Source organism: Trichoderma citrinoviride (genome assembly GCF_003025115.1).
Source record: "Trichoderma citrinoviride strain TUCIM 6016 unplaced genomic scaffold BBK36scaffold_12, whole genome shotgun sequence".
NCBI classification, from domain to species: domain Eukaryota; kingdom Fungi; phylum Ascomycota; class Sordariomycetes; order Hypocreales; family Hypocreaceae; genus Trichoderma; species Trichoderma citrinoviride.
Window position 1 is genome coordinate 1,094,563 of NW_020194720.1, and position 21,827 is coordinate 1,116,389.

A 21,827-nucleotide genomic window follows, 5' to 3' on the forward strand; every position below is an offset into this window, starting at 1 on the left:
GCTTGGGGCATGCGTTCGGATCGTGCACGAGGGACCGGGCATGGCAGATGAACCGATTGGCGGGAGCTCCCACGAGGGAGCCACTCTCCTATGAGGCGCTCTGGCGTCTTGTTCGGGCCAACCCGAAGCCGTGGCACCAACAAGTCCGGGCTCCATCGTGGGAATAAACAAGAAAGACACTGCCGATCTTGACGTTGTTTCCCGTTGTGACCCTGCTTGTCCTCTGCCTGCTCACAGCGTCGGACCCTTGGCCATGAGTGTCTCACCTCTTACCAGCTGCCAGTCAAGCCAGTCATCAGCCATACCGGCCTAGGCGGAGAAATCGATCGCCGAATGGTTCGAGCTGCAGTGAAGCTCCAGGGGGGTTAGCAAGGCACGTCAGCCGCCCAGCCCCCCTAATTTGTCGGAACAATGGCTGGAGCGCCAATCCCTGTGCCGATGCAAGCTGGTGCGTCACGTCACATCGTCACAGCATCTCCTCCCGATTCCTGATTTTGCTTTGTTTTCTTTGTCCACTTCACACCTCCAGCAGTCCTCAACTTGGACCGAAGTGGCCGTCTCCTAGGCATTGCCTCCTGTTGTGCTGCCTCTTTTGTGGTTTCACTGCTTCTGTTACTCCGTACACGCATTCATCTGTCGTTATCGCCGTCTCCTCCATTATTAATATCCAATTGATACCCCAGACTGACCAAGATGAATCCCGCAAAGCTTCTCGAGGAGCACCAAGCTGCCGTTGCCAAGGTCCAGGAGCAGGTCAAGTACTTTTACGACAACAAGAAGCCGTTCCGCGTCTACCATGGCTCCACGAGCTCGACGCGTCCGCTGTCCTTCAAGGCGGACGCCATCGTCGACACGAGCAGCATGGACCGCCTCTTCCCCGTCAACCTCGAGACGATGACCGTGCAGGCCGAGCCCAAGGTGCCCATGGACGCCCTGGCTGCCCACACCCTCAAGCACGGCGTCGTCCCCAAGATTGTCATGGAGTTCAAGGGCATCACCGTCGGCGGCGGCTACTCTGGCTTTTCCGGCGAGAGCAGCATGTACCGCTACGGCCTCTTCAACAACACCGTGTCCGAGATTGAGATTGTGCTGGGCGATGGCACGCTGGAAAAGGCCAACCGCGAGCACAACGCGGATCTGCTGGAGCATGCTGCCGGCAGCTTGGGAACCTTTGGCATCGTCACCCTGCTCACGATTGAGCTGATCCCAGCCACGCCCTTTGTCAGGCTGGACATCCAGCTGGTGGACGACGTCGCCAAAGCTCACGACATGTTCGAGGAGGCCACCAAGGACGAGTCCATTCACTTTATCGACGGCGTCTACTTCCGCAAGGGCGTCATTGTGGTCATGTTTGGCCGCTTCATCTCCACCTTGCCCAATGGCAAGGCTCCTCTGAAGAAGATGGAGGTCCACTGGTTTGCCGACACCATTGAGGCCGCCATCAAGAAGCAGCCGACGCGCGACAAGCCCACAGACCTCTACATGTACACGCCCGACTACCTCTTCCGCTACGATCACGGCGCCTTCTGGGGCGGCAAGCTGGCCTTTAAGCACTTCCACGTGCCCGAGAACGCCATCACCCGCCGTCTGGCCGACCCTTTCCTCGACAGCCGCACGTGCTACCATGCGCTGCACAAGACGGGCCTTGCCAACGAGTATGTGGTGCAAGACTTTGGCATCCCGGCCAGCACCGTCAAGGAGTTCATCAGCTTCGTCAACGAGACCCTGCCAGAGCTGATGATCTTCCTGGCTCCCTGCAAGTCCCCAAAGGAGATTGGCCTGACGTCTCGCTTCAATCCGCGTGTCGACGAAGTCTCGGACCAGCGCATCTTTGCCGTCGGCGTCTACGGCCGCGGACCCCGCGACCCAAAGGCCTTTTACGAGCTCAACCGCAAGCTGGAGCTGCGAAGCGCCGAGCTCATGGGCGCCAAGCTCCTGTACGCCCGTACTTACTACACTGAGGACGAGTTCTGGCTCATCTACAACAAGGAGGTCTACGACGCGATGCGCAAGAAGTACAAGGCGGAGACGCTGCCGTCCGTCTACGACAAGCTCAAGGCCGACATGGAGACGGGCGTCGGCAAGAGAAGGCCAGTGCGTGGCATTCTCGAGACGATGTGGGACAAGGCCATCGGCAACAAGCACTACATCCCGGTGAAGAAGTAAAGCCCTTTGCGGCAACCCATGTGCAGTCGCTCGATTGTCCATGTGAGATTCGGGGGGGGGGGGGGGATGATTAATGCCTGACATGTTGGATATGTCTACATGTACTTAATTGCAGCGCTCTGCCAGCCTGTGTGATACCCCTGACTTTCTGTCTTGCTTCCTTTCTTTTACATCTTTTCTAGCGGATGCCGTTTCAATGATACCAAAAGCTGTACTTGGTCTCTTGCATTCCATAGAACTATTCAATGCTTCTACTTTACCGTTCCGTCGCCCCTTTTTGGTCCAACATCATGTCAATGACTTCTATGGTGCTACGATAGATGGCTGTCTCGTCGATGCAGTGGTATCTGTGTTCCCCTTATTACCTTATCACGTCTGATGTGAAGCAACATCCGTCTCCAATTCGGGCACACATGAATAACTGTAGTACAGGTACTTGCAACGACATGTCCCCTCACCTTACTTGCATTTACATGCACACCATCCAGCCTCGGCGTACGAATGCAGTCAACCCAGCTGCCATGCCACATCTCGGCTACTCACGTATTGCATGCAAGATATCGTCACGCCCGTGTGCTCAGCATGCTGTGACCCCGTTTAGCGGTTCTTATGCAGGTCTAATGGGCGCAATTCAACCCCCCATTCTGGGTAATTCAGCTGCCATCTGCGTCGTGAGGGGACGGTGGAGGCTGCCAGTGATATTCATCAGCCAGGACGTGCACCCCACAAGCATCACAAGGGTTAGCTCTGCGCATCGCGAGGTACGAGGAGTTATACAGTACTGCTTAGCAGATGTACTTGTCTGTCAAGTCATATAGCCAGATACTTGGGAGAGGAGAAAGCAGACATACGCGCTTCAGGAAGCTACCTAGAGGCAGTCAACACACATATCATGACCGCAAAATAGCTGTAGAACAGCCTCCTTGTAGCCTGCATTGTGGCGGCAAGCAAAATCATGGCATGTTTCTGAGATACTACCCTGCCTCCAAGTACCGAAGTCTTTCGACTTCTTTACTCATCTTGAAGCACACTGGTCTGCAGGCTGCCATACATGTGGCCGCTTTTGTTTACCTGTGCCAAGCTGGTTTTCGTGATGCTAGTGAGGCGTACTCTGGCATCCAAGGCGCCGCGTAGCAAGTTGTTCAGCGATCAGGCAGGCCATAAACCTTCACTTGAGATGGATCCGTAGAGGGGTCTTCCTGCTGAGGAACCGCTGTGGGCAGCGTACAGGTGGACGAGGGATGGAGATGCTACGGGGTACCAGATGTTCCCGTCATGGCGCTCTGTAAAAGGGGGCTCTCGGAACCAAGTAGCTGGGTGGATGTGTTTATTGATAGCTGCAAAATTGACCGGATTCCAGGTTCTGAGCAGTCTTCGGTTTGAGCCCAGAAATCGCGAAATGGGCATCGCGATATAGCAACACCGCAACGCGATGGAAAATCGCGAGAACCCACAGCATCTGAATATGCAGAATCAGAAGTGCTCGTGTGCTCACACACATACGGTATCAGGGATGTTGCTCTTGCACACCCATCCCACGCCCGCCGTCTTATGTTCGAGAGTAGAGGTGCATATACGCGTAGTTTGGCCGATCATGCAAAGTCGAATCAGCAATCATCTGAAGGTGTGGTGTAAAGGCAGATCGAGGCATATCATAGAAATCGAAACGAGGCACCTCGTGTAAGTCGGATCTAGGTACGATATCTCCCGTCGGCTTTATTAGGGTCAAGGGTAGCATCAGCCACACAGCCTTGGTAGTAGTATCAACATGTAGCATCAAGGTTGTCTCTCAGTCCATATATTCAATCCTTCTTGGTATTTTCTGTGATCCCTTCTCGTATGTATGATAGGCTTGCTGTCCACTTCGTAAGAGTAGACGGCTACCTACCAAACGAAGATGCCGCTGCTCAGCACCTGATTGGGTCGCGAAGAACGTCATTTCTCTGGGGGCTTTAGCGTCCATCTCGTGCCAATTCTACCCGTAGCTTCCTTGCTTTTTGCCCTTGCTGACGGATTCTCCCGTTCGAAACGTGGAATTAACGTGATGTGTGGCTTCGACGACAAAACACGTGGAAGTTGCCGTCGGTCCCTCAGGGATGCGTAAGCACTTGCGGAAGGGGTTATGTCACTGCTGGTAGAAAGTCAAAAGCTTGAATGAACCCCCCAAGAAATTCCAGAACGGGGGAAGAGAAGAGGTTGCCCCTGGTGATGCTCGGAAGAGTGGGTTGTCAAGACTTGTAGACTAGGTATTGATGGTTGCCTCAGTTGAATGTGTGAAATCGTCCGTCCAAAGCCTACCTCCAGATTAAGTGGCAGCCACCCCCGCACGTCTTTATACCTTACTCGGGGAAAAGGCACATGCATGCCGTATTACTCAACTCCAGACTTCCATCTCTCCTCTATGCTCTACTAAGGTAATCAACAATTCTTTTCAGAAAACGAGGCAAACCTCAGCTCGATGCACTGCTACAGTGCATCTCTGTAGCACGTTGTCCACCGTGCTCACGAGAATCTGAACTTTCATAATGGGCAACTCGGTATTTACTACCGAAAACAAATCCCATCCGCGAGCTCAAGTTCCAACCCCGGACCCCAGATCGCTGCACAAACTACCGAATAGCCGAGGCCAGGCACCGAATTCGCTCTTTAGTGCCGGTTGCAAAATGTCCACGATGCGACAACAACCAGCGGAATACTCCGTGCTGCTTCGTACATTCACAAAGTATAGATACTATTCATTACTTTGTTCGCCAAGACGAGAATGATCAAGGCCTTTCGATGGCTTGAAGCTGCACGTGGTTCTTGTCAGCGGTGGAGTGTGATGGAGACTATCGTGGAGGATGGACCCTGTTTCAGTCTACGAATACCTACTATCGCGGGGTTCGCGCAACCTAGATACTGTACAGTATAATAGATGTTGTTCGAAACTAGGCTCCGCTTGTTGCCAATTGTAATAGTATTACATCTGTTTTATTACAGATTACCTTCTTCTTACTTGTCGTGTAGGTAGCAGGCCGGTGGCGTGTTCTCCCAGGGTATGCCTGTCCAAGCTGCGGCTCTCTGAATCACACGCTCTACTAATCTTGCATCTTCTTCCATAGGACCGAGACCTGTCCACGTCCAGTAAAGCCAGCGCCTGAGCTCTCGGTGAGACGGATGTCGAAACTCGCAGGATGCTCATGCCGGTTGCAAGGAAGCTGGGGAAAGAGGGCCAGGTCAGCCGCACCTATACCACAAGCGACTTGGACCACTGGCCCTCAAGACGTACGATTTCGAACCAACCAGCAAGGGCGACAACTAGGATCATACGGGCAATTTCTGCTCAACTCTGGTCCTTGGTACCTCTACTTGCTGCTACTGCTGCCTTTGGGTCCTCTGGGTGGGTGTGGGCTAGCAGTACCGTACGAATACTGCTTCTCCGTGTTCTCCATGTTCCCCGTGTTCCCCATGTTCGCAGTGGGAACTAGGCACCCTCCAGTGGCACACAAAGGGCCACACTAATACAAGATAGCGATAGATACCAACCTTGAAGTCGCCGCAGTGGCCGCAGTCGCACCCGCGAGGACGCGGATAGGGAAGAAGAGATGCAGGGGAGGCATGTATGTATGAGCTTGAGGTTGGCTGGCATCCGGAGCGGAGCGGGGTAAGCCGCTGAGAGGGAAACATATCCGAACTGATTCCGGAAGCGGAAGAATCCATTTCGCTTCAACTGGCTGGACCTTGGACGCCATGCCTGCATATCCTTGGGGCCTGGGAGATGCATCTGCCGGGCATATGGATTGTTCTTGTGATATGTATTACATGATGCGCTGAGAAATGGGGTCAAGAAGATAGAGATGGACACGGAAGATGCCGCTCACGGGAGAGCGCCGTTCATTGGAGAGTGACGGTTTGGAAGGCAAATTGAATCGGGCAATGTGATGAGGCAATGACTCGTCCTGGAGGTGCGAGTGCGAGTTTGACGTTGTGATGCATGGTCAAGGTGCTTCGATCTGGGGGATGCAAGCTTCGTTTCTACGTCATGAGAGCGTTCTTATACTCACGGCCAGTTCGGATTCTTGTAGATTCTCAAAGACGATTGATTACAAAACGGCTGTTTGCATGACTTGGTCGAATTATACCACATCGTCTCAACATGTCAGCAGTACAGTCGGGTTAGGTGGAAGAGGAGAGTCAGGCTGTTTCGACAGCAAGACGATCAGTCCTGCAAAAGCAAATGCAGCGCGTGGTGGTGTGAATGCACGTACGGAATACTACTACTGCCCCCCATTCGAAATGCGCCGACAAGGTTGGCGGGAGACGGGACGATTGGCCCGTGGGCGCAGATGCAATGCGAATGCGGAGAAGAGGCAGACGGAGATGCCAGGTGCTTCTGATTCAGACACGGCACACAAGCGTGCATCACTATCTCACTGCATCTGGCCACCAATTACTTACACGCTCTCACGATAGGGCGTACGGAGGAGGATCGGATTGCATGAGAATGCACGTACAAGGGCGAGTTGTTGTGAGAACAAGCACCACAGGGGGCATCTGGGTAAACGTAAAAGCGCCTCAGAGGTGCATGTCATCATCATGGGCCACCGGGCAGCTGCGGGGAAACCATCTTTCGAGACCCCGGACTCGCCCTTTCTGGAGCTCCGTGATTCGCCTGGGTTGCTGAGAAAGGCGAAGGACTGAGAGAACTAGTACTCCATACCAAGTGCCAATGTCTCTAGCAGCTGGCATTCGAACCTGGCGGCTATCCAGGTTGAGCATGGCTTCGACTCTGCCGGATTGCGCACGAGTTTCGCCTCCCCTGGAACAACCAACAAATCTCCCCAACTCGACACTAGGCGACCCTCAAGCTCGAACTCGACTCAAGCCTCTACCCAACTTGATCCTAGTCCTGGCGGTTTTGGGCCCCCGGCAGCCCGGGTCCCGCTGCGGATCTCATGCAATTGGCGCTCTAGCCGGTGGGCGGCAGCACGGACGAGCCAGTGCGAGGCCCTGTGATGGATGGATAGGCTGGAGCCAAGCTCTGCGGCTATCGTCGCTACTATGGAGGGGGAGCAAGCTGCAGTGGTGGTGGTTAAGAGGCGAACTGGGGAGAGCTTGCTGCTGCTGCTGCTGCTGTTTGCGGGCAGTACCTTAGTATGTAGGCGGCATGTACCGGTACCGAGTCAGTACGAGCGTCATCTGCTCGCTGTATTATCAATCCTTCCAAGATCCGCCCCCGATTGAGGGCTGAGGGCGGATGGTCTCCGTCTCTCGACAACACGCACCCATGCCGAGGCCGTCTCCACGCCTCGTCGCACAGGTATGGAGTAGGGACGGGGACGGGGTACAAGGCAAACAGCTGGGGTAGCGTCTTGGTCTGGGTTGTTGAGGTTGAGACTCCGATATTATCGCCCCCGCTCCAACGCGTCAAGGCGAAAAGAAGGAGCTTCGAGTTGGACAAATGTTGGCAGCGAGTTGCAAATAAATTGGCCCGGCTGCCCCCATCTCGAACATCCTTTCCTCCTCCTCTCCTGCATCGGCAGCTGTTTCACCGCACTGCGTCTTTCGTCATAAATACCCCTCCTGCCCCTCACACAATTTCAAAAGATCTTCATTCTTCTTCTTCTCTTCTTCATTCCCCGTCTTCTCTTCAATCACATCATAAATCCTTCGCCATGGCTTTGACCGTCGAGCTCAACACCCCCATCACGGGCACCTACACTCAGCCCATTGGCCTGTGAGTCCCGCCTCGCCTTACTGGTTCCCCTCTGCTATATAGCTGTATCAGCGACTGACATGTGCTCCCGCAGGTTCATCAACAACGAATGGGTTGAGGGTGTCGACAAGAAGAAATTCGAGGTCATCAACCCCGCCACCGAAGAGGTCATCACCTCCGTCTGCGAAGGTACCGAGAAGGACGTCGATCTGGCCGTCGCCGCCGCCCGCAAGGCCTTCAACACAACATGGAAGGCCACTTCCCCCGGCGAGCGATCCCGCCTGATCCTCAAGCTCGCTGATCTCGCCGAGAAGAACTCCGAGCTCCTCTCCGCCGTCGAGTCTCTCGACAACGGCAAGTCCATCACCATGGCCAGGGGCGACGTCGGCGCTGTCATCGGATGCATCCGTTACTATGGTGGCTGGGCCGACAAGATTGAGGGCAAGACGCTGGACATTGCCCCCGACATGTTCAACTACACTCGCCCGGAGCCTGTAAGTTCTTAAAGCAAACTGGAGGGAGAAGAAGAAGTCTGTTGTCGCGCCGGGAAGCTGTTTGCTAACCACTTGTGTCCTGATATACAGCTTGGTGTCTGCGGTCAGATCATTCCCTGGAACTTCCCCCTGCTCATGCTTGCCTGGAAGATCGGACCTGCGCTGGCCACCGGCAACACCATCGTCATGAAGTCTGCTGAGCAGACTCCCCTGTCTGCCCTCGTCTTCGCCAGCCTCGTCAAGGAGGCTGGTTTCCCTCCCGGAGTCTTCAACCTCATCTCCGGCTTCGGCAAGACGGCCGGCGCCGCCATCGCCGCCCACATGGACATTGACAAGGTCGCCTTCACCGGCTCCACCATTGTCGGCCGCTCCATCATGAAGGCTGCTGCCGCTTCCAACCTCAAGAAGGTCACCCTCGAGCTGGGCGGCAAGTCCCCCAACATTGTCTTCAACGACGCCGACATCGAGCAGGCCATCTCATGGGTCAACTTTGGCATCTACTACAACCACGGCCAGACCTGCTGCGCCGGCACCCGTATCTTTGTGCAGGAGGGCATCTACGACAAGTTCCTCGAGGCCTTCAAGGAGCGCGCCCAGAAGAACAAGGTCGGCGACCCCTTCCACCACGAGACCTTCCAGGGCCCCCAGGTCAGCCAGCTGCAGTTCGACCGCATCATGGGCTACATCAAGTCCGGCAAGGAGGAGGGCGCCAAGGTCGAGATTGGCGGCGAGCGCCACGGCGACAAGGGCTACTTCATCAAGCCCACCGTCTTCAGCAACGTTCACCCTGACATGAAGATTATGCGCGAGGAGATCTTTGGCCCCGTCGCCGCCATTGCCAAGTTCAAGGACGAGGAGGAGGTGATCCGCATGGGCAACGACTCCAACTACGGTCTCGCCGCCGCCGTCCACACGCGGGATCTCAACACAGCCATCCGTGTCAGCAACGCCCTCCAGGCCGGTACCGTCTGGGTCAACTGCTACAACCTGCTGCACCACCAGATGCCCTTTGGCGGCTACAAGGAGTCTGGCATTGGCCGCGAGCTGGGCGAGGCTGCGCTGGCCAACTACACTCAGAACAAGTCCGTGGCCATTCGCCTGGGCGGTGCCTTGTTTTAAGCTGTACGAATAAACGAAAGCCAAAAAATCATAAAATGATAACAAAAAAAAGAAGGGAGAACCAAACTTGTCACGAATAGTATATGAGTACCTATGGGACGGGGCATTTGTTCATGTCTGTATGTAGCCTTAGCTTCTGAATGAAATTGTATGACACCTACATACAAGCGGAGTGTAACGGTCCGGAGAGCGTGTGATTATCGTGCGTATGGCATGTACTGTTGACAACCGCGCCTGTGACAATTAGCCGTCGGCTGATTAGCACGTGCATGGCGACTCGGCATACAAGCCACAGTAGAGCAAACGCTGAGTTGAGTTCTGCTAGAGGAATATCGAGGAAGAGGATATGAGGCGCAGGTCGTCTGAAATACAGCGCCAAGTGTATCTATTATGCTTTGGCAAAGAGTGAAGAAGCGAATCAGGTGAAACATGCACAGAAGAAGACCCGTGAACCTTGATGGCGTACTTTACACTCGAGGTACCCAAACACTCAGCTAGCACGAGGCTCGTCGCCTTATAAGTGATTGATATTCAATTCGATGAATGCCAGTTCGTTTTGATTCCACAGTCGTTCGACGCCAAATTCACCTTCGATGAGCATCTGTGTTCCACGCAGAATGGCTTGGGAGGGTATTATCCTCTCCCATGGGTCGACTTATCACGCAGCTCCCGTCACATTCATTACATCATCCATCCTGCTCTTCCACCGGCATCGTCACATTGCAGAAGCGCCGAGCATATCTAACCTACTGTACATGCAAATGCATACTATGTAGGTACCTACCTACCTGCTCTACGCTTCAACACGACGTATCATATTTTCAACTGTTTCACAGCTTGGTATCCCGCACCGCATCTGTGCTGTATAGATACGCATTCGCTGCATACCAACACGGTGAGAAAGACAAGTCACTCTCGGTACTACACCGTCGGCCTCCCGCGTCGCAAAGCAAGCATGTCACCCAATCGGGCAGCGCCACTGCCGTGACATAAGACGAGGAGGGGGGAAATCCAACGTCCACCGTCTTCTTTATCTTCATCATCTCTCTTCTTTGTTCATATCGCTGTTGTTTCACTTCGCCTTGTTTGTTTTCTGAAGTCCTCGTCGCGCCGTATATTGGAGCTACATATCGTAGCTGACGGATTGTTACTACTGACGGAGACAACGACACGATACGACTGAGAAGCGGGCGTTGGGCTCGCAAACATCACAGACATGGCACTTGGCTTGGGCCTCGTGTTTCTGCTGGTACGGAACTTCCATCACCACCTCCTTCACATTCAAACTCTTCTCTATTCCAGAATACTAACGTTGATTGCTCCCTCCAGGGCAGCGCAGTTCTGTTCGGCGTCGCAGCGTACGTTCTATAACCTCCAACCTCCTCCCCATCGAAAAAACATCAGCTTACACGCAATCCCCCAGCGTCGTCCACTTCCACAGCGCCCACCTCTCCCTCCCCATCAACCCGGCCATCACTGTCCTCACCGTCCTCCTCCCCATCCTCTCCCTCCTCAACTCCTACATCTACCCGACCCTCCTGCACTCCGCCCGCCACTCCTCCCACCCGCTGCACCGCCTCAGCCCCACGATCCTGCAGACCCTCCAGGGCCTCTTGACGGCCGTCCTCGCGACGCTGCTCTTTGAGGATGTGATTCCTTCGGCGACGGTCGAGTGCTTGCTGGACAATAAGTGGCTGCGCATGTTCCGTGCTCATGACGGGGAGTCGATCCGGTTGATTCAGGACACGCTCAACTGCTGCGGTCTGAACTCCGTCAAGGACAGGGCGTATCCTTTTCCCAAGAAAAATCAGCCGTGGAGTATGTGTTACGAAATGTTTGGGCGGGATCAGAGTTGTAGAAAGCCGTGGAGGGCGGCGCTGCGGAGTAGCGCGGGGGCTGATTTTGGAGTCGTTGTCGCGGTTGGCTTGCTGCAGGTGAGTTTCCCTTTCGATACCGGGTCCCTCAAACTGGTTACTGACAGGATCCTTTCGTCCGGGGTAGATCTTGAGCCTCCTGATGACGAGAGAAGGCACAAACTGGTGGAACGCATGGCGCTCCATCAACTGGCGCCGACAACAGCGTGTCCATGGCAGCGAGAGCCGTCCCCTGCTGGAAGACGTCACGGATGCAGACGAGGTCGTCGAGCGACAGGACGAGTCGTCGCCCCGTCCGCGCGGATATCAGAGTCTGCCGGCGAATGAACAGGACAACAGGCCGCGGGTTGAGCCGTCGCCGATTCATCATGAGAGAAACGCCTGGAGCGACGACTAAGCTGCGTTTCCGAATGTTTCTGCCTTGTGAATGGGAATCTGGATTCCGACAAATTGTGTACTACGGCGACTTGAAACTGGGAAAAAGTGATCTTTCTGACAATGGTTATGCTATGAATCTTGCTTGGTATCTGATATCAACTGGTCTAAAACTTCCATGACTCCCCGATCACACTGTTCTATTTCTTCCGTGACTCGAGCGCCTCCTTGCCCAGCTTCTCCAGCGCACTCTCATACTCTTCTATCCTCTCCTCGCTCATCTCCTCAATGATGACCCGTCCCACCTTCTGTGCCCTCTTCACCGCCGCACTCTTTCCAATCTTGCCCCAAAACCAACCGCTCTCGCCATCGCCCACAAGCGTCCACGCGCAACCCGGCCGTCCGGCACGCGCAGTTCGTCCCACGCGATGCACGTAACCAGCCACGCTCGGCGGGAGGTCGTAGTTGACGACGTGCGGCAGCTTCGGTATGTCGATACCGCGCGCCACCAGATCGGACGCGATGATGAGGCGCAGGGGGGAAGAGGAGGAGGGGGTGGTGAAGGCGCGGAGGGTCTTGCGGCGGACGCTGGTGGGCGTGGTGGACGTGAGGGTGCCGATTTGCGGGGCGAGGGACGGGTCGAGGAGGGCGAGGAGGCGGGAGAGGCGGAGGGCGGACTCGTTGGACTTTGTGAAGATGAGGGATCGGGGGATGGCGTGGGACTTTCTTGGGGCGGGGGCTGTGGTGGATCTCGAGGATGAGGATGAGGATGTGTCTGAGTCTGAGCTTGTAGCGTCTGAATCGTCGTCTGATGATTCAGAAGATAAGTCGGAATCGGAGCTTGAGTCGTCGGAGCTAGTGTCTGAATCTGCGTCGGATTGAGGTTTCGTAGCAGGATGCTCATGCTTTGCAGCCTCATCATCATTGGTAGCCATGTGAGGGCTTCGTAGCAGATCAAGCAGATACAGCGGCTTCAGGTTCGCATCGTGCACCCTGACCGCGTACTCCCTCAGCTCCTCCGGCAGCGAATGCTCCGCGACCTGCTGCTGAGCATCCTGATCCTGCCCGCTCTCCAGGACAATCAGCCGCGGCCTCCACAGCGCAAGCTGGTTCAGCAGGCTCAGGTCCCTCGTCAGCGTGGCGCTGAGCAGGATCTTGCGGACGCCCGAGTGGGGCATGTCGGGAAAGTCCCTGGCGCCGAAGACACCGCCGCTGCTCGTCTTGAACTTGTCCAGGACGACGTCGAGCCAGCCCTGGAAGCTCTGCGCGAGGAGCTTGTCGGCTTCGTCGACGACGAGCCAGCGGATGTAGGAGAGGCTGAAGCCGGGGGTCTGGTCGAGGTGCTCGACGAGGCGGCCGGGCGTGCAGATGAGGACGTCGACTTTGGAGTGGAAGTCGACGACTTGGCCTTGCCAGGGGCCGAGGCGGGGGTTGGCGCGGCGGTGCGTGTCAGGGCCGTTGAGGAGGGCGTCCAGGTCGTCTTCGCTTGCTGAAGCTACCTGTGATGATGATGCTTCTTGCTCCAGCTGCTGATACGCCTCCGGGTCGTAGCGCGTCTCCTTGCCCACGAGGAGGTCCTGTTCCGAGGCCAAAGACTGATTACCGATGGCGATGCCGACGCGGACTCTTTTCCTGTCCTCGCCCTCGTAGGCCTTTGCGCACAGTTCAAAGACTTCCTGGGCTTGCTTGACGAGCTCGCGCGTCGGAAGCACGACGAGAGCGCGCAGCCTCGTGACGACGCTGTTGCTCACGTCCCGCACGATCGGCAAGGCGTAGGCCAGCGTCTTTCCGGATCCCGTTGCTGCCGACACGAGGAGGTCGCCCGGCTGCTGCTTGTTCGACGGGAGCAGCAGCGGCAGAGCAGCCGTCTGCACGGCGAAAGCCTCTGTATAACCCTTTTGCTCGAGGACCCGTGCGGCCTTTGGCAGGATCCCGAGCTCCGTAAAGGGCGTCCGCGTGTCCACCGAGACGCGGATCGGCGCGGAGAGCCACGGCGGGAGCGTCTCGTATGTCGGCTTTGCTGTGCTGGGAGCGGTGCGCGCGGGCTGCGGGAGGGGTTCCAGGCCGTGGAGCTCGGCTGGCTCCTCGGGTTCCTCGTCGATGCCTTGCTCTTTGATGATTTCGGCGTACTTGAGCGATTTGGCTTTTCGCTCGAAGACGGCCTTGTGGCGTGTGTCTTCGGCTTCTTCCTCCGCCGCTTCGTTCATGGCGGCATCCTGCGACTTCTTCTTCTTTTCTTTTTTGGGCTTTTTGGGTTGCTGCTCTGCGGGTTCGGGGGTTATGCCGTCCGCTGCATCTACCATTTCGGAGTCTTCGGGGTGCGCAGTAGAAGAGTCAATGGTCTGCTCTGGGTTCTGGCCATCGGAAGTGGACTCGTTGTGCTCCTCGTCGGATGCTTCCTCTCTCTTTCTATCCTTATTCTTCTTCTTCTCCTTCTTTCCGTCTTTGCTCTCTTTCAGAGCGCCATCCTGTTCGGATCTTCTGCTCTTCTTGGTCTTTTTCACTTCCTCTGCAGATTCTGAGTCCTGCGGGACAGCTTCTAAGCCCTTTTCCTTCCGCCTTGCGCGTTTAGAGGCGTGCTCTGCCTCGTCCTCGACCTCTTCCGTCTCCCCATCTTGTTCTTCTACCTCTTCTTCATGAACTTGTTGCTTCCCTTTCTTCGACTTTTTCGACTTTTTGTTCAGAGGCTCCTGTAGCGGCTCCCCAAGCGGCTCCCCATCGTCCCGTTTCCTCTTCGGCTTGGGAGAGTCTGACTCGTCTTCGAATCGCTGGACATTGGGCGTTTCGGCCTGCTTCTGAGGCGTCACGCCGGGTATATAGCGAGCGTAGGAGAGTCCATCTCCACCATTCGTGGCTGCAGACGGGGCGGGCGATTGCTTTGCGACGGGAAGATCTTGGTTGTCTTTGGTAGGCTTCTGCCCGGGGATATACCGTGCATACATTGCGCCTTTCTGTAATAGTAAGAATGCGTGAGGAGAACAAGAAACGAAAAAAAAGAGTGAATTGACCCCAAACCCGGGATCAAAAATGCGCCGACAGCTTTTCTGTCAGTCTTCAACCCAGCAAAATGCGAAGCAATCGGAGGATCCAGAAGCTGTCGTCCAAAAATTTGGCGACGGGAGCTGTTATCGGGATTTTGCCGCATCTCACCGCCCGCGTTATCGGGCAGCTTCGAGTTAGCGTCGTCAATGGAGACGGAGACGTATCCAATTGGAGGGAGTGAGCCTATAACCAACGACGCTCTTACATTAACATCCTCCGTCCTTGATGAAGCCTCTCTCTGCCGTCTTTGTACCAAATCGAGCTGTATTCAGACTGTTCTTTGCATCATTGAGATGATGTGAAACTAAGAAATGCGACGGTAGAAGCTGCAGGACAAAGACCAAAGTCTACCCAGACGCTCACATGCTTCATCTTACCCTCAGCCTCAGCATCAGCCGCTCTCACAACCGCAAAGACCCATGATCAAGAACCAGACCATCTAGCCATCCCAGTCTCACAATACCTGCTCATCACCAACATGGCGCGCAAAACGTACAACATCGCCATGGTCAGCGACTTCTTCTTCCCGCAGCCCGGCGGCGTCGAGTCTCACATCTACCAACTCTCGAGCAAGCTCATCGACAGAGGCCACAAGGTCATCATCATCACCCACGCCCACGACGACCGCAAGGGCGTCCGCTATCTCAACAACGGCCTCAAGGTCTACCATGTGCCCTTTCTCGTCATCTACCGGCAGGCCACTTTCCCTACCGTCTTCTCCTTCTTTCCCATATTGCGGAATATCTGCATCCGCGAGCGGATCGAAATCGTCCATGGCCATGGCAGTCTCAGCTCCCTTTGTCACGAGGGCATCCTGCATGCAAGGACTATGGGATTGAGAACTGTGTTTACGGATCATTCGCTCTTTGGGTTTGCGGATGCTGCCAGTATTCTGACAAATAAGCTGCTCAAATTTATCTTGAGTGACGTGGACCACAGCATCTGCGTGAGCCATACCTGGTGAGTTGAGATGACCACGGTTCATGTGTTGCAGCACTCTCCTAACATCTCTTTGCAGCAAGGAAAACACCGTTCTCCGCGCCTCTCTGGATCCCCTCATGGTGTCCGTCATCCCCAACGCCGTCGTCGGCGAAAACTTTAGGCCCCGCGACTATCCCGCGCCGTCAGAGCAAGGAGGAGGCAGCTTCAGGGCCGAGCCGTCCCCTCGCACCCTCGGCCCCCACGACGTCATCACCATCGTCGTCATCTCGCGGCTGTTCTACAACAAGGGCACCGACCTCCTCACCGCCGCCATCCCCCGGATCCTCGAGAACCATCCCAACACGCGCTTCATCATCGCCGGCTCGGGCCCCAAGGCTATTGACCTGGAGCAAATGATCGAGACCAACGTGCTGCAGGACCGCGTCGAGATGCTCGGCCCCATCCGCCACGAGGACGTCCGCGACGTCATGACGCGCGGCCACATCTACCTGCACCCGTCCCTCACCGAGGCCTTTGGCACCGTCATCGTCGAGGCCGCCTCGTGCGGGCTCTACGTCGTCTGCACCCAGGTCGGCGGCATCCCCGAGGTCCTCCCCTCGCACATGACGACCTTTGCCAAGCCCGAGGAGGACGACATCGTCGCCGCCACCGGCAAGGCCATCACCGCCATGCGCGCCGGCAAGATCCGCACCGAAAAGTTCCACGACGAGGTCAAGAAGATGTACTCGTGGTCCAACGTCGCCATGCGCACCGAGCGCGTCTACGACGGCATCTGCGGCACCATCAGCGAGGACGAGTTCTACGGCTTCGACACCAGCGGCTACAACAACGGCAGCCGCATCCGCGACTTTGCCCTCATCGACCGCCTCAAGCGCTACTACGGCTGCGGCATCTGGGCCGGCAAGCTCTTTTGCCTCTGCGTCGTCGTCGACTACCTCTTCTTCTTGTTCCTCGAGTGGTGGTTCCCGAGGGAGAACATTGACGTCTGTCCCGATTGGCCGCGGAAGCCGCCCGCCAAGGACAAGGCGCAGGATTCGATGAAGCTTGCGCCGAGTCGGAGGTCGACTTCGTCGATCAGGGTCCCGAAGCTGGATCGGTGAGCTGGAATTCTCTCAAGGCATTTGTTTCGAGAGATTAGAAGCGATTTCATGAGCCTGCATTATGAGCCTGTGTACATTTTGAGCCTGCTGAATGTCAAATAGCATATGTGATATCATGGAGTTTGTTAATAGATAGCCTAATGGTTTCAGTCAAAAATAATAAACAAGTAGAACATCACCCAGTCAGCCATCTACCAGTACGTGAATCAATACCTCTTCTGATCCGCACACATTGGTCAAGTCGCACAAGCAAAGTAAAAGCTTAAAAAGCTAATATTCCCTCTCCAAACTACTTACTACTCTGTCAAACCCAAAAAAAGATAAAAGGGGGGAGAGTAAAAGGGGCGGGGCGCTGGTATACACAACTCGGAAACAACATTTCACAATTCCAACAAAGACAGCAAAAAGATTCCCGCCCAACCGCCGCTCATGAGATCCTCTTCCCTTTTCCATGAGGGCAGGCCACATTGCCCCGGTCCATTCCCCGTCAACAAGCAAAATCACCCTATTTGGCCAATTTTGAGCCCCGAGACGCCCTCAAACTCCGCGATTCCCTCTGCTGCGCTGGTGGTGGTGGTGGCGCCGGCGGCGGCGGCGTCGCCTCGCCGAGCATCCTCATGAGCACAGGCTGCTTCTAAATCCTGGTGCTGATGCGCCTCCTCTTGGCCGTCCCCGTGCCCGACGCCGACGTCGAGTCGCCGTCCCCCGCGAGCTCGTCCTCCTCCTCGGCCGTGTCCTCGGCCGGCGTCGCCACGCTGCCCTGCCTCGTCGTCGAGATGGGCGGGATGCCGCGGTCCTTCTCCGCCGCCCGCAGGTCCCCCAGGAGCTTCTCCACCTCGAGGAACATGCTCTGCGTGTTCTTCACCACCCCGTTCTCGTCGAGTCGGTAGCCCACAATCTCCTCCTCGTCGCTCTGAGACCTCCTCATGAATGCCGGCCCCGGGCCGCGATCCGGATCGGGGTTGTACATGATCGCATTACAGAACATGTGCACCAGCTCGCGCTCGAGATGAGCGCTGTTGATTATTCCTCGGGGAGGAACGAGATCGTCGGAAATGGGGAGCCAGACACTGGCCGTGCCCGGATCGCCGCCTGGCAAGTTCGCCGCCGCCTGCAGTGCGGCCTTGTTGCCGGCTTTGATGGCGGAGCGAATCGAAGTAATGTCTTGCGGTTGGAGGACGATCTGCCGGTAGTTCGGCGCGTCTTTCTCTCGCAGGGCGGTCGCAAACATGTTCGCGTCGCGATGGCTCGATATCTGGTCGAGGGCCGACGAGGACACCTTTGTGAAGCCTCGCGTCCACAACACGTGCGTGGGAGGGCCTTGAAGGTCAGTAGGAGTATCCTGCCGCTTCCTCTTAGATGCACGGGTCATACTGCTGGGAGTACCCATCATGCCCCGTCCGGGCATGCTTTCATCCGCAGTCGTATCGCCAGTCTCCTCCCTGAGGCGCGGCGTTGCCGCCTCCTTCTTCACCTTGGTCATGGAGTGATCAAGAGACAGCTCATCTGTTTGGCTAATGACAGACTGGCTTCGCCGCGTTCCCGTGGCAGAAGGCGTTGCACTGGGCCCGCGGCTTCTCTGCACCGATCGCGGGGGTCGACCTCGAGGTGCCTTTGCTACAGGGGTTGCCTCAACTGTGGCAGCTGGCTTTGGCACGGCCATCTTAGGAGCCGCTTTGACTGCAGAGTCTTTTGCAATCGTGGGCCGCTGCAGCGGAGGACTAACGGGTTCATAAGCCGGACTCTCCGGCTCTGATGCAATCGGACCAGGAGTCGACGGAGTCGAGTGAGATGCCCACTTGGTTCCAAATCCGCGCTTAAGAGATACAGGACTTGACGGTGCTGGCGTCCGTGGTGCTGGAGATGCTGGACTGAGTCGTCTCACAGGTCCCGGAGTAGCAGCCGCCTGCCGGATCATGTGCTCGGGGATCGCAGGCCGCGGCGCTTGGGCACCATACGGTGTGCCATGCGGCTTGTCCTTGTTGGCGGGTGACGGAGATGGAGCTGGCCGAGGAGGAGCTCCTTGCTGTGCTGAAGAAGCGCCCGGCTGCCATCGTTGCGTTGCGGTAGCTACAGGAGCGGCACCCTTATTAAGGATTGGAGATCCAGCAGCGGTAACCGAAGGCGACCCCTTGGGAGAATTTGCAGAAACAATTGGCCGCGGCGTCTGGATTCTCGGGATGTGCTGGAACTTCTGAGCTAGCAAGGATGGCTGAGCTTGTACTGCTCTCTGTATGTGCTGGTGCTGTGGTGTTGTCTGCTGGCTCTGCTGTTGCTGCTGCGGGTGCGGCTGAGGTTGTTGTTGAGGTTGAATAGGACGGCCCGAGGCCGAGGGTGTCGTCGATGGCGGACGAACTTGCTGTGTAGCCCCTGGTCCGGTTGCGCGAGGAGGTCCCGGCTGTATAGGGGCAGCCAGCTGGCCGGCAGGCTGAGGGGGAACCAAAACAGGCTTTGCAGCGGGTGGCCGCGGCTGTTGTTGCTGCTGCTGCTGCTGCTGGGGCAGCTGCTGCTGTTGAGGCTGTGATTGAAATTGCGGTTGGGGACGTGGTGGATGTGCCACCTGTGCATGTGGTAATTGTGGCGGGTGTGTAGGATATTGCGTAGGCTGTTGTTGTGGATGCTGTGGATGCTCTGGTTGTTGTGGGTGTTGTTGCGGATGAGGTACTGGCTGTCGTTGCCACTGTTGCTGTTGCGCAGGCGAAGGTAAAGGTTGCTGCTGTTGCGCGGGCGAGTGAGCCTTCTGCAAAGCGGCATTGTTCGGCGCAGAGAGCATCGGCGGTGAGTATTGCTGCTCAGCCGGAGAAGCCTGCGCCGTTGGCGGAGGCTGATAGGGTTTCTCCCACTTGAGCGACCCAGCCTGAGCGGGAGCGGCTCCTGGCGCGGCTGGTGGTTGTGGTGCAGCAGACTCTGGCCGGGGCGGTATGCTCTGTTTCGGCGGCTGCTGCGTCGGCGGCTGCAACACTTGGGAGCTTGGCTGTGGTGTTGGAGCCCCGGTAGGCGCTTGGAGCACGGAAGACGCTGCATTCGGCGGTTTCGGTGAGGCAGCCGGTCGAGAAGGCGTCGCCGCAGGCGCCAGCTGGCTCTGTACTGGGACCTTGGGCGCTGCAACGGCAGAAACGGGTGGTTTCGGCGGCGGCACAGGCGTATTCGGAGTTGGTCCCTTTCTGATGGCCGGAGGCGGCGCTGTCGTCGATACCTGTACTGGAGAAGGAGAAGGAGTAGCTCCGTTTGTAGGTGGTAAGGGTGATGGAGCGGCGACTGATGGCACCCCTGTTGTTGTCGTCGAGGGCAGCGCTGCCGTTGCGGCCGTCCTTGGATCTCGTGGAGCCGGACTCGGCGTGATGTTCTGGCTGGCGGCCACCTTCGCAAGACGCTCCTTTTCGCTCCGCTCCAGCAGCTGAATCTCTCGCTGCAAGACGGCCAGCCTACGTTCGTCCTCGCGAATCAGCCCAACCATGTGGTCTCGATACCGTGCGTACAGCCGATCGATAATCGCCGGCAGAACATCGATATTGTCGTATATATCCTTGAGCGTCGGCACCGTCTGGCTCCCCAGCTTCCTCTTCAACGACCCAGGCGACCCCGTCGTCCCGTCCCCTCCTCCCCCAGCCGCCGCTGCTGTTGTTGTTGTCTGCCCCCCATCAGCGCGCTCCGCATCACCCTTGAGCTCGTCTCGCAGCAGCCCCAGGAACTGCTGCTGCAGCGCCTCGGGCGTCAGACGCGCGGCATCGTACGTTTCGCCGCTCTTGATCAGAGGGTTCCCCTTGAGCAGCTCCGAGATGCGCGCAAACGCCCCGCCGTCGACCCCCTGCGAAAGCAGGCTCTGGAACAGGAACAGCGACTCGAGGGGCGTGAAGGCGGCCGGTTGGTGGTTCATGCCCCGAGGTCCGCCTCGCCCGCGATCGAGGGGACCGTCACGCTTCGTCGCAACAGGATAAATGGGCGCCACGATCTATTCTTCATCGAAACGAGACAGAGAAACACCATCGTTAGAAACAGGCCCATTTGTCATCTACGTCATTACGGAGCAAACGGGGCAAGGAAGAGGAGAAGGCGATGCAGAGAAGAACAACAAAAGGCAGAACAACGTACAGGCAGCCGTGGCTCCAGATTCCGGTCGCTTTTCAGGGCGGTGGCTTTCAACGTCCTCCTCTCATCTGATCCGAAGCGGCTGGGCTGCTCGATACGATCCGGTTTTTCCTCTCAAAGACGTTGCGATCCCCTCTGGAGCGGTGGCGCGATTGATTTCCCTTTGGCTTTTTTCTTCGCTGTCGTGTTTCTTGTCGCGACCGAGTCGTCCTGGATCACGTGATGCAGGAATAGCCTTTTTTTCGCGAGGCTGCGAAGTCGGTCGTGGTTCGACGTGTGAGATGGAGGAGAGACAAGAGCGCGGCTGGCCGGAAAAGGCAGGGATAACGCCTCAATCGCGGCTGCGTCACGTGCACGATGCAGACTTCAGCCACAGCAACGAGCATCAACAGCATCAACAGCGCCAACAAGCACTTGACGGACAAGTCCAATGGGCAAAGAGACATTGAATAGCACTGTTTTCACGGAGAATGGACTCTGTACATCGTCGGTGTGAATGTGTATAGATATATCATGTCGACGCCCGCGCACGCGCAGAGCTGTCCCGATGTATGCCGGCTTTGCTACAGCCTCTCCCCTCTTAGAAACAAACTATAAGGAAAACCAGGAACAAGAGATGCATGCCGCACCACCATCTTGAATGGGTGTGAATTATCCCATGCAAAGATACCAAAATGCATCTGATGTACCGCCATAAACTCCAATTGACCCCCGTGGTATCATATCAGCGCTGTAAAAGCAGAACCTCCCGTGGCTGAAGCACAGTCCGCCGCTCCCTTTTGGCTCTTATCGAGAGCTTCCCCCTATAAGAAATAAAATCCTAAACGCCATTTTGTGAACTGCCTCTGTCCATGTGGTAATCTTTGACCGCACCCGGCACTTCATACAAAAGAAAAGACGATCGCGTGGTCTGGGATGGTAATACACAAGA

The 21,827-nt window shown here is 56.5% G+C and overlaps 6 protein-coding genes across 6 annotated transcripts; 4 read left to right on the forward strand and 2 right to left on the reverse strand.

Annotated features, from left to right (window-relative positions):
* Positions 1 to 693: 693 nt before the first annotated feature.
* On the forward strand, positions 694 to 2,166 carry BBK36DRAFT_58306 (FAD-binding domain-containing protein; the record flags this gene model as incomplete). Its single annotated transcript, XM_024898304.1, has 1 exon — positions 694 to 2,166. One exon carries the CDS (start codon positions 694 to 696, stop codon positions 2,164 to 2,166), a length of 1,473 nt encoding a protein of 490 aa, XP_024747220.1.
* Positions 2,167 to 7,820: 5,654 nt separating this feature from the next.
* On the forward strand, positions 7,821 to 9,474 carry BBK36DRAFT_1161843 (aldehyde dehydrogenase; the record flags this gene model as incomplete). Its single annotated transcript, XM_024894404.1, has 3 exons — positions 7,821 to 7,882; positions 7,956 to 8,355; positions 8,446 to 9,474. The coding sequence occupies 3 exons, from the start codon at positions 7,821 to 7,823 to the stop codon at positions 9,472 to 9,474; spliced, it is 1,491 nt and encodes a 496-aa protein (XP_024747221.1).
* A 1,216-nt stretch (positions 9,475 to 10,690) lies between these two features.
* Positions 10,691 to 11,745, forward strand: BBK36DRAFT_7141 (hypothetical protein; the record flags this gene model as incomplete). Its single annotated transcript, XM_024898538.1, has 4 exons — positions 10,691 to 10,723; positions 10,804 to 10,832; positions 10,898 to 11,408; positions 11,476 to 11,745. The coding sequence occupies 4 exons, from the start codon at positions 10,691 to 10,693 to the stop codon at positions 11,743 to 11,745; spliced, it is 843 nt and encodes a 280-aa protein (XP_024747222.1).
* Positions 11,746 to 11,921: 176 nt separating this feature from the next.
* BBK36DRAFT_1180787 (P-loop containing nucleoside triphosphate hydrolase protein) lies at positions 11,922 to 14,665 on the reverse strand (the record flags this gene model as incomplete). Its single annotated transcript, XM_024896228.1, has 3 exons — positions 11,922 to 12,637; positions 12,803 to 14,282; positions 14,397 to 14,665. The coding sequence occupies 3 exons, from the start codon at positions 14,663 to 14,665 to the stop codon at positions 11,924 to 11,926; spliced, it is 2,463 nt and encodes an 820-aa protein (XP_024747223.1).
* Positions 14,666 to 15,243: 578 nt separating this feature from the next.
* On the forward strand, positions 15,244 to 16,807 carry BBK36DRAFT_1161846 (glycosyltransferase family 4 protein; the record flags this gene model as incomplete). Its single annotated transcript, XM_024894405.1, has 2 exons — positions 15,244 to 15,725; positions 15,784 to 16,807. 2 exons carry the CDS (start codon positions 15,244 to 15,246, stop codon positions 16,805 to 16,807), a joined length of 1,506 nt encoding a protein of 501 aa, XP_024747224.1.
* A 634-nt stretch (positions 16,808 to 17,441) lies between these two features.
* Positions 17,442 to 20,926, reverse strand: BBK36DRAFT_1125992 (hypothetical protein; the record flags this gene model as incomplete). The annotated part of the gene is made up of 3 exons (XM_024891335.1): positions 17,442 to 19,313; positions 19,368 to 20,759; positions 20,900 to 20,926. Coding segments are annotated over 3 exons (3,291 nt in total), but the record flags the coding sequence as incomplete, so codon positions are not given.
* Positions 20,927 to 21,827: the final 901 nt, after the last annotated feature.